This window comes from Myotis yumanensis, unplaced genomic scaffold, assembly GCF_028538775.1.
Source record: "Myotis yumanensis isolate MYYU_CA2020_CCGP unplaced genomic scaffold, mMyoYum1.0.hap1 SCAF_3, whole genome shotgun sequence".
Lineage (NCBI taxonomy): Eukaryota > Metazoa > Chordata > Mammalia > Chiroptera > Vespertilionidae > Myotis > Myotis yumanensis.
Window position 1 is genome coordinate 119553196 of NW_027223754.1, and position 13425 is coordinate 119566620.

At 37.7% G+C, this 13425-nt stretch overlaps 1 protein-coding gene across 1 annotated transcript in view; it reads right to left on the reverse strand.

The window, feature by feature from the left end:
• ADIPOR2 (adiponectin receptor 2) overlaps positions 1–13425 on the reverse strand; it is a 61979-nt gene that overhangs the window by 9535 nt on the left and 39019 nt on the right. The window contains exons 3-4 of the mRNA XM_070409483.1: positions 3984–4103; positions 2516–2687 (exon numbers count right to left, since the gene is read on the reverse strand). Of these exons, the coding sequence (XP_070265584.1) occupies positions 2516–2687; positions 3984–4103 (292 nt within the window). The remainder of the gene's footprint in view (positions 1–2515; positions 2688–3983; positions 4104–13425) is intronic.

A 13425-nucleotide genomic window follows, 5' to 3' on the forward strand; every position in this document is an offset into this window, starting at 1 on the left:
GTCATGAATCATCCCTTTGTCCAGAATGTATACATTTCCCAGCCCTTAGTCCCTTAGTAGCAGTCTCGGTTATCAGATTTATTACTGGGGGTGGCGGTGTCAGCACACAGATACCACATTCACATAACTTTCATTACAATATATTGTTATAATTGTTATATTTTATTGCTAGTTATTGTTGTTAATTCCTTACTGTGCCTAATTTTGCATAAATTAAACTTATCAGATAAGCCTGCGTAGGAATAAAAACATCCTATATAATAAAGAGGTAATATGCAAATTAACCCTCATGCCCTCACAAGATGGCTACCTACAACCAGGCCGGTGGGGGGTTAGTGAGGGACGACCAAACGACTGAACAAGCAGGCTGCGTGGGGCAACCAGGCCGACAAGGGGGTTAGTGAGTGACAACCAAAAGACTAAACAAGCAGGCTACGTGGGGTGGTCAGGCCGGCGGGGGGTTAGTGAGGGAAGACCAAACGACTGAACAGCAGGCTGCGTGGAGCAACCAGGCCAGCAGGAGGGCCGTGAGAGGTGACCAGGCCACTGGGGGGGGGGGGGGGGGGGGGGGGACAGTTGGGGGCGACCAGGCCGGCGGGGGGGGGGCGGGGGGGCGCACTGGCAGGGAGGGGGCTGTTGGGGGCAACTAGGCCAGCGGGGGGAGGGGGGGGCAGTTAGGGGCGATTAGGCCAGCATGCAGAGGCAGTTAGGGGTGGCCAGGTAGGCAGGCAATTGAGCAATTAGGAGCCAGTGGTCCAGGATTGTGAGAAGGATGTCCAACTGCTGGTTTAGGCCCTGGGGATCGGGCCTAAACCGGCAGTTGGACATCCCCCCAAGGAGTCCCAGATTGGAGAGGGTGCAGGCTGGGCTGAGGGGGACCCCCCCCCCGCGCATGAATTTCGTGCAATGGGCCTCTAGTAGTATATATAGAGTTTGGTCCAATCTGTGGTTTCAGGCATTCACTGGGAGTTTTGGAATGTATCTCCCTTGGATAACGGGACTGCTGTATTCACAAGGTTATGAAATTATCACTATTATTAACCCAAAAAGAAGTCCTATACCTGTTAGAGTCATAGCTCATTCCCAAATCCCAATCCCAGACAGCCCTAACCTACTTTCTGATTCTGGATTTTCCCATTCTAGGCATTTCATGTTTATGAATCACATAATAAGTGGCCTTTTATGTCTGGCTTCTTCCACTTAGCATGTTTTCAAGGCTCACTCGTGTTGTAGTATGTATCAATATCAAGTAATATTTCATTGTACGGATATACCACATTTTATTTATCCATTCATCAGTTGAAAGATTTGGGGCTGTTTCTACTTTTTAGCTATTTTGAATAATGTTGCTAAAAATATTCATGTCCTCATTGTTTTAACATGTTTTCAATTCTCTTGAGTATATGCCTAAGCAGTAGAATTTGTCGGTAACTCTGTTTAGCTATCTGTATTCCATAGAGGCTGCACCCTTCTTATATTCCCACCAGCAATATATGTGAGTTCTAATTTTTCTATATCCTTACCAGACTTGTTATTTCCCATTTTTTATTGCAGCTATTCTAGTAAGTATTTTATTGCATTTCTCAAAGTATTTGATTTGCATTCCCCAAAATGATGTTGAGCCTCTTTTTATGTGTTTGTTGGCCATTTTTAGAACTTATTGAAGAAATTACCACTCAGATGCTTTACTCATTTCTTAAACTGAGTTGACTTCCTATTGTTTAGTTGTAAGAGTTCTTTACTAGAGCAATCATCAGATATTTTACAAATATTTTCTCCTATTCTGTGGGTTTTTCACTTTCTTGATAATGTCCTTTGACATACAAGTTTTAATTATGATGAAGTCCAATTTATCCATTTTTTTCTTTAGTTGCGCATGCTTTAGGTACAATTCTAAGAAACTGTCACCTAACCCAAAGTCACAAAGATTTGCATCAATGTTTTCTCTTAATGATTTCATAGTTTCATGGTTAAGTCTTTAATCCATTTTGAGTTAATTTTTATATATGGTATGAAGTAGGGGTCCAGCTTTATTCTTAACATGTAGTTACACAGTTATCACCAATACCATTTTATTCCTTCTTTAATATACAATCATGATGGGAAAAAATATCATACATCACATTCTACTTTAAGACAAAATGAAATGTGAATATTCTAAGTAATGACTTTGAAAAACCAGGTTACTTTTATTCAATAACTAACTTCCTCTCAGTGTTCATTAAAATATTATACCACACTTTGTATAGTATCTTTCTCTTGGCATGGTTTGATTGGGGGGGCCAATTGGGAAAAAAGGAGTCATATGTAATACTTTAAACAATAAATATATATAACTTAGCTGTAATAAAATCATAGTGCAAACCCCAGAGCAAATCACTGCGAAACTGCATCATTAGAAATCCAGAAAACAAAATGGCAAATCCCAAATACATTTTTTAAGTTCCGTCCTTACCATCAAATAAATGAAAAAGAATAAAGATCACCAATTCATTACACCACTGATATTACATACCTAAGAGATGTGTCCAGATGTTGCCTGTCTCTGTGTGTATTCTGAAAATGCTCTTAAAACAGGCCCGGAAAGAAGGCATAGGGGGCCGGTGTCCATGTAAAAGGTAATCATTATCCTTGAGCCAGTCTGGTAGGACATCATGAGGGATTACTCGCCATCGACCTTCCCAAACCTGGAAGAAAAATATTATCAAATATTTTGGGGGGTTTTAATTGTAACTTTAGCAGCACTGATCCCAAATAACAATCTCTTACATTTCCTTATGAGAAAAATAACTTATTTTTAGAAAGACAAACACATTCAAATGAACAATGTCCTATATTCTGAGTTTCTAAAAAACTGATGAAAAAGATATTTTTTAAATGGAGCAGGAAGGCTTTTCTTAAGAAAGGGGAAGAGTAAATGCACTTATAGAATATGTCCTAAAGAGTGGTTACAAACTTTGTTTCAATATGGCTAAAAGTAGGATGAAGGGTCCAAAGTCCTACCCATACAGATTCCCCTCCATTCTCCACAATAGACTTTACCTCTGAGAAATCCCTGTGATACCCGGCCTGCGTCCCCTCGCAGTCCGGGAGCCCTCGGGGGATGTCCAATTGCCGATGGCCTAAGCCGTCAGTCGAACATCCTTAGCGCTGTCACGGAGGTGGGAGAGGCTCCCGCCACCACTACCGCCACTGCCGCTGCACTTGCCAGCCATAAGCCCAGCTCTGGCTGAGCAGAGATCCCCCTGTGGGAGCGCACTGACCACTAGGGGGCAGCTCCTGCGTTGAGCGGGATTGGGCTGAAACCAGCTCACATAGGCAACTGACTTAAGTTGACTTTTATCTGCCAGGGCCCTGATCGATCAGTATAGTCAGGTAGCTATAGATTTACCGATGTCCTTGACATATTTTCTCCAAGCAAGCAATCCCAATTCCAGTTACCATTTCAGGGAAAAAGAAAAAAAAAAAAAAAAAAAAAAAAAAGCCCCACAATAGGTCCTAATGAACCAGAAAGTGAATTGGAAGAAAAGCCTTAGAGAGACAATATACCAGTTAAACTGAAAACACTACATGTGTATGAAAACCAGGCAATTCCTATATAAAGAGTAGTTGATGACCCTAGAAATATCATACTTGCCATCACAGTCAACAGCATAAATAGATCAAGCGACTTGGAAATGGCACTTTAGAATCTCCAGGCATTAACCACCCCCAATTTTGCTTCATTCTGCCTCGTCTAAATTATCAATAACCTATATTAGGGAAAACTTTTTTACCAGTTAGATGTTCTAGTTTTCTCAAAACTTTATCATGGCTGCTGCAGGCAAATGTATTATGACTTGAACAGGCTTAAAGTCATGAGATTGCTTTTGTCCCTATTTTGCCAGAGATTATCCCTAATGCAAACCAAAGGGTAAGGTACTACCACTGTTTGGGAATGGCAGATCATATAACACGAAAATTACAAGAAATTGCCATCTTACCTTGCAAACAAACTCTTCCATTCTTTCCATAGCATGATGGGCTTGTAAGAGAGGGGACATGCCCATAAACCCCTCCTCTTCCTGAGAAGCTTCATCATTACACTCACGTTCCTCAGAGCTCTGCAAGGCAATCAGAAAAAATCAGGGACAGAGACCAGGAACCATTGAAACAATCAATATATTTTCCTTGAAGAATTACAGTGGGGCCTTGACTTACGAGTGTCTCGACTAACGAGTTTTTTGAGATACCCGCTGTCTCTCTGCTGATTTTTTGCATTGAGTTGACAGAGTAATTTGAGTTAATGAGCTCCTTAACGAGCTCGGTCTCAGAACGAATTAAACTCGTAAGTCAAGGCCTCACTGTATAATGAAATTCTCTAAGGGTCAAAACAAAGCCTCAGACAAGTAACAATACAGGAAGTAAAATCAGTTTATTATAGAATTATGAGTATTAAAAATGAAAAATAGTTACTCAAGTTTTCTCTGACAAATGAACTATAACAACAGCATTCCTGTTTGTTTCAGTAGCAGTTGTTGCTCCCACCCACCTTGAATATGGCAATATGTGGAGTCATTTTTACTTGTCAAAAGTGGGAAGGATGCTACTAGCATCTAGTAGGAAGGGCCAGGATGCTGTTAAACATCCTACAATGCAAAGGACAGCTCCCCACAACAACGAACTATCTGCCAAAATGTCAATAGTGTTTGAGAAACTGATCTAAAGAATATATGAGGGTCTATACACTTCAAATTATATATGCCACAGTCCAGTATTATGTGTTTATATCAGAAAAAAATATTTTATCAGATACTTCACTATGAAAAATGCTAATAGTAAGTGAGCTATTTACTAAATAAGTGGTTACTAGTGCCAAGGCCTAAACATCCATCCAAAATTTTTTAAAGTATTCATTGAGCAGCTACTATTTTACAGATGAGGAACCTGAGGTTAACTGACTCCTAAGTCACACACTTAGAAAATACCAGAGGAAGAGTTCAATTCAGGTCCATATAGTTCCAAAGTTCATACTTTATTATTTCCACTCGCAGTTTGTTATGACATTGCCTGATTTTGCAGGTAACAGACATTTGGCCAAAGGCCACAGGAGATACAGGCAGACCTTGCTTTGCATGATAGTGCAGGACAGTAAAAATGATTGCAAGCCAAAATCATGTAAAACAATTTTAATAGCCAATGGGAAAATGACTAGTCCATAAACTTAAAAAATTTTTTGTCAAAACATTAAAAACTATCAGTTTATTTCAAATGCTATACTTAAAACAGAAATATTGAGAATTTGTTTAAAACTTGCCAAGAATGGAACAGTGCCTTCTTGTGGTATAACTTACAACAAAGTGAGCATCTTTTCTATGCCTTGGCAAAATTGTCATACTCCATTCTAAGTTTGGATCGGCTTTCAGCATTTTATTCTTTGCACTTTGTCTCCTAAAATATCTTTAAGAGTTCCTTTAATTTGACTTTTTTGCCTATATCATTTCTCTGGACATCCTCATCCTTTTGGTCGCAAACACTTGACTCATTTATGTTGACAAGTTTGCCTTCACTAAGTTCCTCTTGCTGCCTATTTAAAATCTCTTAAGCAGTGGCAGTGTCAACATTACCACAGTCAGCTATTTCTTCTACAATCCATTTATGTTTGACTTTTACTTTCAGCATTATCATGTTCCTTTCTTTGCTTCACTTTTATCTTTGTTAGCCAATTCCCACTTCTGGTTTTCCATTTTTGTAAAAAGTCATCAATGTTTATCACTGGGAAGCAGCACAACTATACACTTGCCTGTCTTGTGCATTATGAGTTAACAGACGTCCAATAATCAGTCACTGACAGACTTCAAAGAAGTGACATGATTGGTCGCTGACCATGATACACATCTATTATTTGCATAGTTATCTGTTGACTGAAGAGCTATCAGAAACGTTTGTACTTTATGTAGTTACCCACGGTAAATATACTGTGATAACTAAAATTTGAAGCATATTGTTCAGGAGCTACTATTATTTAACTAACCCATGGTAACAAACTCAATTAATACATATTGGAAATTTTCAAAGCATTAGGGTTGCCTGTCATATTTTCCTGTCACATCTTTCATAACCATCCTTTCTTATCTGAAATGGTGCTTCTAAAAAGAGCTAATCTCAATTCAAGATAATGCATTATTACTGTTGGTAAGATTTCCATCAGTGGTCCAGTGTATGTTATTAGGCACAATGTGGTCAGAGGTAAGAAATACATATCACATTACTCCACCCCAACGTATCAGCAAGATTTTTACTAAAAAGTTTCCTTCAGAAGTGCAAAGTACTAATAAGTCTATTGATTTATCATGTATTATCCCCAATTCTCACTCTCCTACAAATAAATACTCACATATATATCCTCAAAAAATTTTTAAGTGCCAGATCATAGTTAGCTATTTATTGTATTCAAGCATTATGGAATTGCTAATTAGGGATGTGTAGAGTGGGTGATGGCAAATACAGTTTCCTGGGTTAGACAGAAGATAACAAGTAGGTATAAAGTGGTAGAGGCAAACATTGGCCAGAAAACAGAATTTTTTTAAAAAAAATGCTTTCTCTTAGGGTACATGGGCAAGTTTATAGCTATGCCACATGATAGTTGGGAAAGCCTACACCGGGCACTATATATAAAACAGTCTCTGTCTTCCAATATTAACTCTAAAGAACCACCTTGTCATGAGTGGAAATTACTTTTGATTTCCCATCTAGCAGCCACTAAACCACAGTACCCAAAGATCTCTCTTTCAACACTGAATTACAACTATATTAAAATATCACATACAAGTGTCAAATATATACTATGTTCTGTTCTGTGGTCATACCTCTAACCCTTTATCAAAATGAACTATGAAGAGAAACAGGACATTATGAAAGATTAAAGAATTAAAACCAGCCGAAACCGGTTTGGCTCAGTGGATAGAGCGTCGGCCTGCGGACTGAAGGGTCCCGGGTTCGATCCCGGTCAAGGGCATGTACCTGGGTTGCGGGCACATCCCCAGTAGGAGATGTGCAGGAGGCAGCTGATCGATGTTTCTCTCTCATCGATGTTTCTAACTCTCTATCTCTCTCCCTTCCTCTCTGTAAAAAATCAATAAAATATATTTAAAAAAAAAAAAAAAAAAAAAAAAAAAAAAAAAAAAAAAAAAAAAAAAAAAGAATTAAAACCAAAGCTGCCTAAAATTAAAGCATAAAACTTAATTCCCTAAGGCCTTCTACGAATAAGTCACTACATTTAAAGAGACGTCAATGCTATGAAGTGAGAATAAAAAAAAACACAATTTTAACATTTTTTTCCTGCTACATTCAGTGAAGTCCATCTGTGAGAAGACTGAGTTAAAGTTGGTTATATTTCAAAACAATGATATTTGCCCTAGCCAGTTTGGCTTAGTGCAGTGGTTCTCAACCTTCCTAATACCACGACCCTTTAATACAGTTCCTCATGTTGTGGTGACCCCCAACCATAAAATTATTTTCGTTGCTACTTCATAACGGTAATTTTGCTACTGTTATGAATCGTAATGTAAATATCTGATATGCAGGATGTATTTTCATTGTTACAAATTGAACATAATTAAAGCATAGTGATTAATCACAAAAACAATATGTAATTATATATGTGTTTTCCGATGGTCTTAGGCGACCCCTGTGAAAGGGTCATTCGACCCCCAAAGGGGTGGCAACCCACAGGTTGAGAACCACTGGCTTAGTGGCTAGAGCGTCAACCTGCAGACCTGAAGGGTTCCGGGTTCAATTCCAGTTAGGGGCACATGCCCAGGTTGTGGGTTCAATCCCCAGTGGGGGGCATGAAGGAGGCAGCCGATCAATGATTCTCTCTCATCATTGATGTTTCTATCTCTCTCTCCCTCTCCCTTCCTCTCTGAAATCAATAAAAATCTATTCTTACAAGAAGCAATTATATCTGACTCATGATCTACCCAAAGTACAAGCTAAAATGACAGTTTGCTAGAATATATTTTATCTTTGGAAAGACAGAATCATAGAGATAAAGATCAAAGGCCTTTAAGATCAGTCTAATAAGAAATAATTCATTAATCTACTGGACATTTATCTTTTTAGCCTGACTCAGTTCAATAGAGCAGTGATTTTCAACTGGTGTACCACAAGAATTTTTAAAACATGCAATACCTGACTATTTAGTCAGGGGCACATAAAAAAATGACAACAATCAACACAACATTAACTGTCTGGCGTGAATGAATCAAAATTATATCTTTTTTTTGTCAGATCGTCAAAATATATAACATACATTTTGGTGTGCCAAAGAATTTTAGTGATTAGTTTGTGCCATGAGATGAAAAATATTTGAAAATCACTGTAACACAAATATTTATTAAAAGGGTTTTTTAAAAGATGAGTAAAATGCAGTCTGTTTTCCATGGGCTTACAATCTAATAAGGGGCTGAATGAGTCACATAAATGACTATATAGAAATACGGTATAGCTAGTTTAAAGATAGAAAGTGTGGGACTCAGGAAAGATTGAATGAGGTACAGAATTTTGATAAGATGAAATGAACACAATAGTCAAGAGGGAAAAGGAAAAGCAAAAGTACCATTTTGAGGAACAGAAACTAGTTCAGTTCAACGGAAACTTAGGGTGCATTCAGGGATAAATTATACTGAAACCCTAATTGAAGTCAGCAAACAAAGTGTCACAGAGATCCATAATCATAATGCCATCTACAGTTAGAAGATTAAAGTCATGGAAACTGTAAAATACCCAGGGCTGGGAACAGTAAGTATTTAATTAAAATGTGTCTGCCTTTATAGATGTCATTGAGACCTTTTACATTCACATAACTTAATGATAAAGAAGAATCTAAAGCCCTTACATTAACATGACTTTATCAATTGTTCCAGGAAATTCCTGCCCAGCAAAATAAGGATAAAAACCAGTGTATAACTTCATTATTCGCTTTAGGAACTTCTCAAAAATTCATTTTAACTAAACAACAGGCTGCTCCACCAGCCCCTTAGTACAATAAATTGCTCAGCTAAGCAAACCTGCTCGCTTATCAAATATTTGCTCATCAAGACTTGCTCAACGAGTCCTAAACTATCCTATCACAAGTTTTGCCCAGTGCAAATATGTTCTCTGTGTTGAAAGACCTGCCTTGTCTGTGTCTATGAGGTTTTGAGGTTTTGGGGTGTGTGTGTGTGTGTGTGTGTTTTGTGGTGTGTGTGTTTTTCTTTGTTTGTTGTTTTGCTTAATTCCTTCACCTTTTTCAAAGACAACAGTATGGTGACTATCAGAGGGATAGGGAGGTGGGGGGAGGTAGAAGAGAGTAAAGGGGGTGATGGAAGGAGATTTGACTTGAGGTGGTAAACACACAATACAATATACAATGATGTATTATAGAACTGTACACCTGAAACCTATATAATTTTATTAACCAATGTCACCACCAATAAATTCAGTAAGAAGAAAAAAAAAGCCCTAACTGGTTTGGCTCAGTGGATAGAGCATCGGCCTGCGGACTGAGGGGTCCCAGGTTTGCTTCCGGTCAAGGGCATGTACCTTGGTTGCGGGCACATCCCGGTAGGGGTTGTGCAGGAGGCAGCTGATTGATGTTTCTCTCTCATCGATGTTTCTAACTCTATCCCTCTCCCTTCCTCTCTGTAAAAAAATCAATAAAATATTTATTTTTTAAAAAAGAAACAGAAAAAAGACGTGCCTTAAACCACTAGAACCAAGACACCAAAACCCTATAAATTCCATCCAGGACCTCTTCTTTCTAAAACACTATTGGAACTCTTTAGAGCAATGCTCACTCTCACTGCAGTAAGTATAAACTTGGCTTAGTTTGAGCACCGGGTTATTTTGATAGTCTTTTTAGAAAACTGACAGGTTAATCTAGTCTTAAATTTAGAGTTCTGAACTGTGTAGTAAAGGCATTAGCAAGCTGATATCGTTAGCAAATACAAACTCAAGGGTTAGTGGAAATTAAGATGTCTACAAAAAACAATAACTGAGGCCCAAGCCAGTTTTTCAGTGATTAGACCATCGGCCCTCAGACTAAAGAGTCGAGTGTTCAATTCTGGTCAAGGGCACATTCCTTGATTGCAGGCTCGATCCCTAGCCCTAATTGGAGTGCATGTGGGAGGAAATCAACCAATGTGTCTATCATCGATGTGTCTCTGTGTCTCCCCCCTCCCTTCCACTCTCCCAAAAAAAATAAAATAAATCAATGGAAAAGATAACCTCTGGTGAGGATTAATTTTTTAAAAAGTCCAGAACAGGCAAATCCAGAAAAGATATAAAGTAGATTGGAAGTGGCCTAGGTTAAGGGGATGGGGATAGGGAGTGACAGCTAATGGGTAAGAGGTTTCTTTTGGGGATGAAAAAATGTTCTAAAATTAGACTGTAGTGATGGTTGCACAATTCTGTAAATATAATAAAACCATGAATTGTACACTTTAAATTGGTGAATTTTATATGTGAATTATCTCAATTTTTTATGAGTCAACTATGAGTAAATGTGACATTTTCCTTTAACAAATAACAAATAAATAAATCTAACTTTATTTCCCAAATATTCTTTAGAGAACATGTAGAGATTTGTCTTTTTGTAAAGCATGTTCCTAAGAAGTTTTTAATACATTAACTGCTTAAATAAAATATAACTAATTACTTTAGGCACTTCTTTTTCAAACAATAGTGACATCTTCATCAGTTGTGAAGCTTTTTAAAAATACATACATCCAGCCTGGCCAGTGTGGCTCAGTGGCTGAGTGTCGACCTATGAACCAGGAGGTCACAGTTCGACTCCCAGTCAGGGCACATGCCTGGATTTTAGGCTCAATCCCCAGTAGAGCGCATGTAGGAGGCAGCCAATCAATTTTTCTCTCACCATAAATGTTTCTATCTCTCTTTCACTCTCCCTTCCTCTCTGAAATCAATAAAAATATATATTTTTAAATACATAAATCCAGGACCCAAGGATTCTGGTTCAATAGGTCTGGAATAAAATCCTGGCATTTGTATATTTATTTTCTTTAAAGAGCCACAAGAACTCCTAATAGACTTAAAGAAACCTGTTGGTAAATGCCTGTACAAAAAGACATATCACTCTGTAATGCATATAACTACCTTTAAACCTATTTGGGATTTCACTTAACTTGTTTGTAACTTTAACAAAAATCACCCTGTTGCTTTCCTATTACTCTTGTATCCTATAAACAATTGCCATTTAATGCAACGAGGGGGCCTAAGGGAAACAACCATATATTTTTTAAAATCTATGCAATCTAGTTAAATTCTACATCTTAAAAAGAGGGAAACAAATACTCAAAGAAAATGATGCAAAATCATTAGAAATATGAAGGACTGTACCATGATACATTTGGTTTATTTATTTTCAAAATAAACAGAAAAATCCATTAAAGGCTAGAATGCATTTAAGAAGCAAAATTAACCTGGTTTAACAGAAAATAAGGTGTGCAGCAACAATTTCAGCAAAAAAAAAAAAACAAGTACCAACCATTGAATCTAACCTCTGGGCTCAACATAAACACTCAGGGGTAGAGCTTGGAATTGAGAAACTCGAAGTCAACCTGGTGCCAGCTGTCACAAAGGCAGCTTTGTTCAACAGAAAGAGCAATCAGAAGACAGCACATGCTCTTTCAGCTATGTGACCTTGGGCAAATTACTCTAAGCTTTCTAAATCTTACTTTCATCCACTTTCAAAAAGAGATCATATCTGTTCTTCTACTTCAGAGTGCAGTTTTAAGAAGTAAATGAAATAACATGTATGGAAGTGCTACAGACAAATTTAAGGCATTATGAGAATTATGTAGGTCCGGCAGGTGTAGCGCAGCGGTTGAGCATGATCCATAAACCAAGATTCCCAGTCAGGGCACATGCCCGGGTTACCAGCTGAATCCCAAATAGGGGGCATGCTGGAGACAGCTGATAAATGTTTCTCTCTCATCAATATTTCTATCTCTTTTTATCCCTTTCCCTTCCTCTCTCTAAAATCAATAAAAACATATTTTTTAAAAGATTTAAAAGGATGCACTCTACTTGCTAACAGTTTATATAGTTCCACTTCAAAACTGGAAATTGTAAGAAATGAGTCCTTTCTCTAAAAAAAAAATCCAAAAAGTCAGTATATGGAACTCTTCAAGTCACTTGAAGATAGGAAGTTAATATTGTGTCTTTAATTTCAGTTCAAAGTTACAGTTTTTTGAACTGTAACTTATTTTCTAATTCCCATGATTATTCTACACTAATAACCCTGAAATTAGTAGCAAGGGACAGTACTACATGTAGATTAAATATAGGATAATGAATGGAGAGAAAGGGCCAAGGAAAGGCCAGAGAAAAAGAAGAGATTTCATTGCTTAAATGATCCAATAATTTTTCTACTGAAACCACCTCCCAAGTACCTAGCACAGGCAGTTGTACTGGTCTCTTCATAAACCACCTTCTGTTTTTTAGCAAAGAACGTCCTCCAAAGAGAAACAATACACAAAGAAGAATTTTCATCAGGAACAAAAACACAATTTCCTCATCGGTAAACTGAGATAAGTAAACAACAGGGTTTCAGAGAGCCTTTTCAGCTCTAACATTCTACAATCTATGGGTCAGATCCTCTCCTTGATTCCTCACAAAAAAATCTAGAAAGCAGATGGAAAGAAAGAAATGGTTCTTTTGTTCTGGCTTTTGGGTTAGCTCTAACATTAAAGGAAACTCAAATACAGGTTTTCAGGGCAATATGAGTTCATTCATATAAGGATGAAAAAAATCACATTCACTTGATTATTTGTTAGTGAAACAAAATAATATATACTTAAGAGGGCATTATGGCCGAAACCGGTTTGGCTCAGTGGATAGAGCGTCGGCCTGCGGCCTGAAAGATCCCAGGTTCGATTCCGGTCAAGGGCATGTACCTGGGTTGCGGGCACATCCCCAGTAGGAGATGTGCAGGAGGCAGCTGATCGATGTTTCTCTCTCATCGATGTTTCTAACTCTCTACTTCTCTCCCTTCCTCTCTGTAAAAAATCAATAAAATATATTTTTTTAAAAAAGAGGGCATTATCAAGTGAAAATGGCAAACAAAAATACACCGTATAACAAGAAATAGACAATGTGATTAACACAAAAGAGACTGGGTGTGCAAATTCTGAACAAAACATTTTACTATCTCATGTAGTAACTAATATTATAAACAGAACTTTTGCCATTTTTAATTCCAGTCAAATTGTTTAGCCTGAAATTCCTTGACGCTGCAAAATTCTTTAGATTCATGTCAGTTTTAAAAATAGTTAAAATCACTGTGATTTAGTTATTGCCTACTCAATATCTCTTCCAAGACAACGAATAAGAATCTCACATCTCACATTCCAAAACAGAACTCTTGATTTGCACCACCTTTAA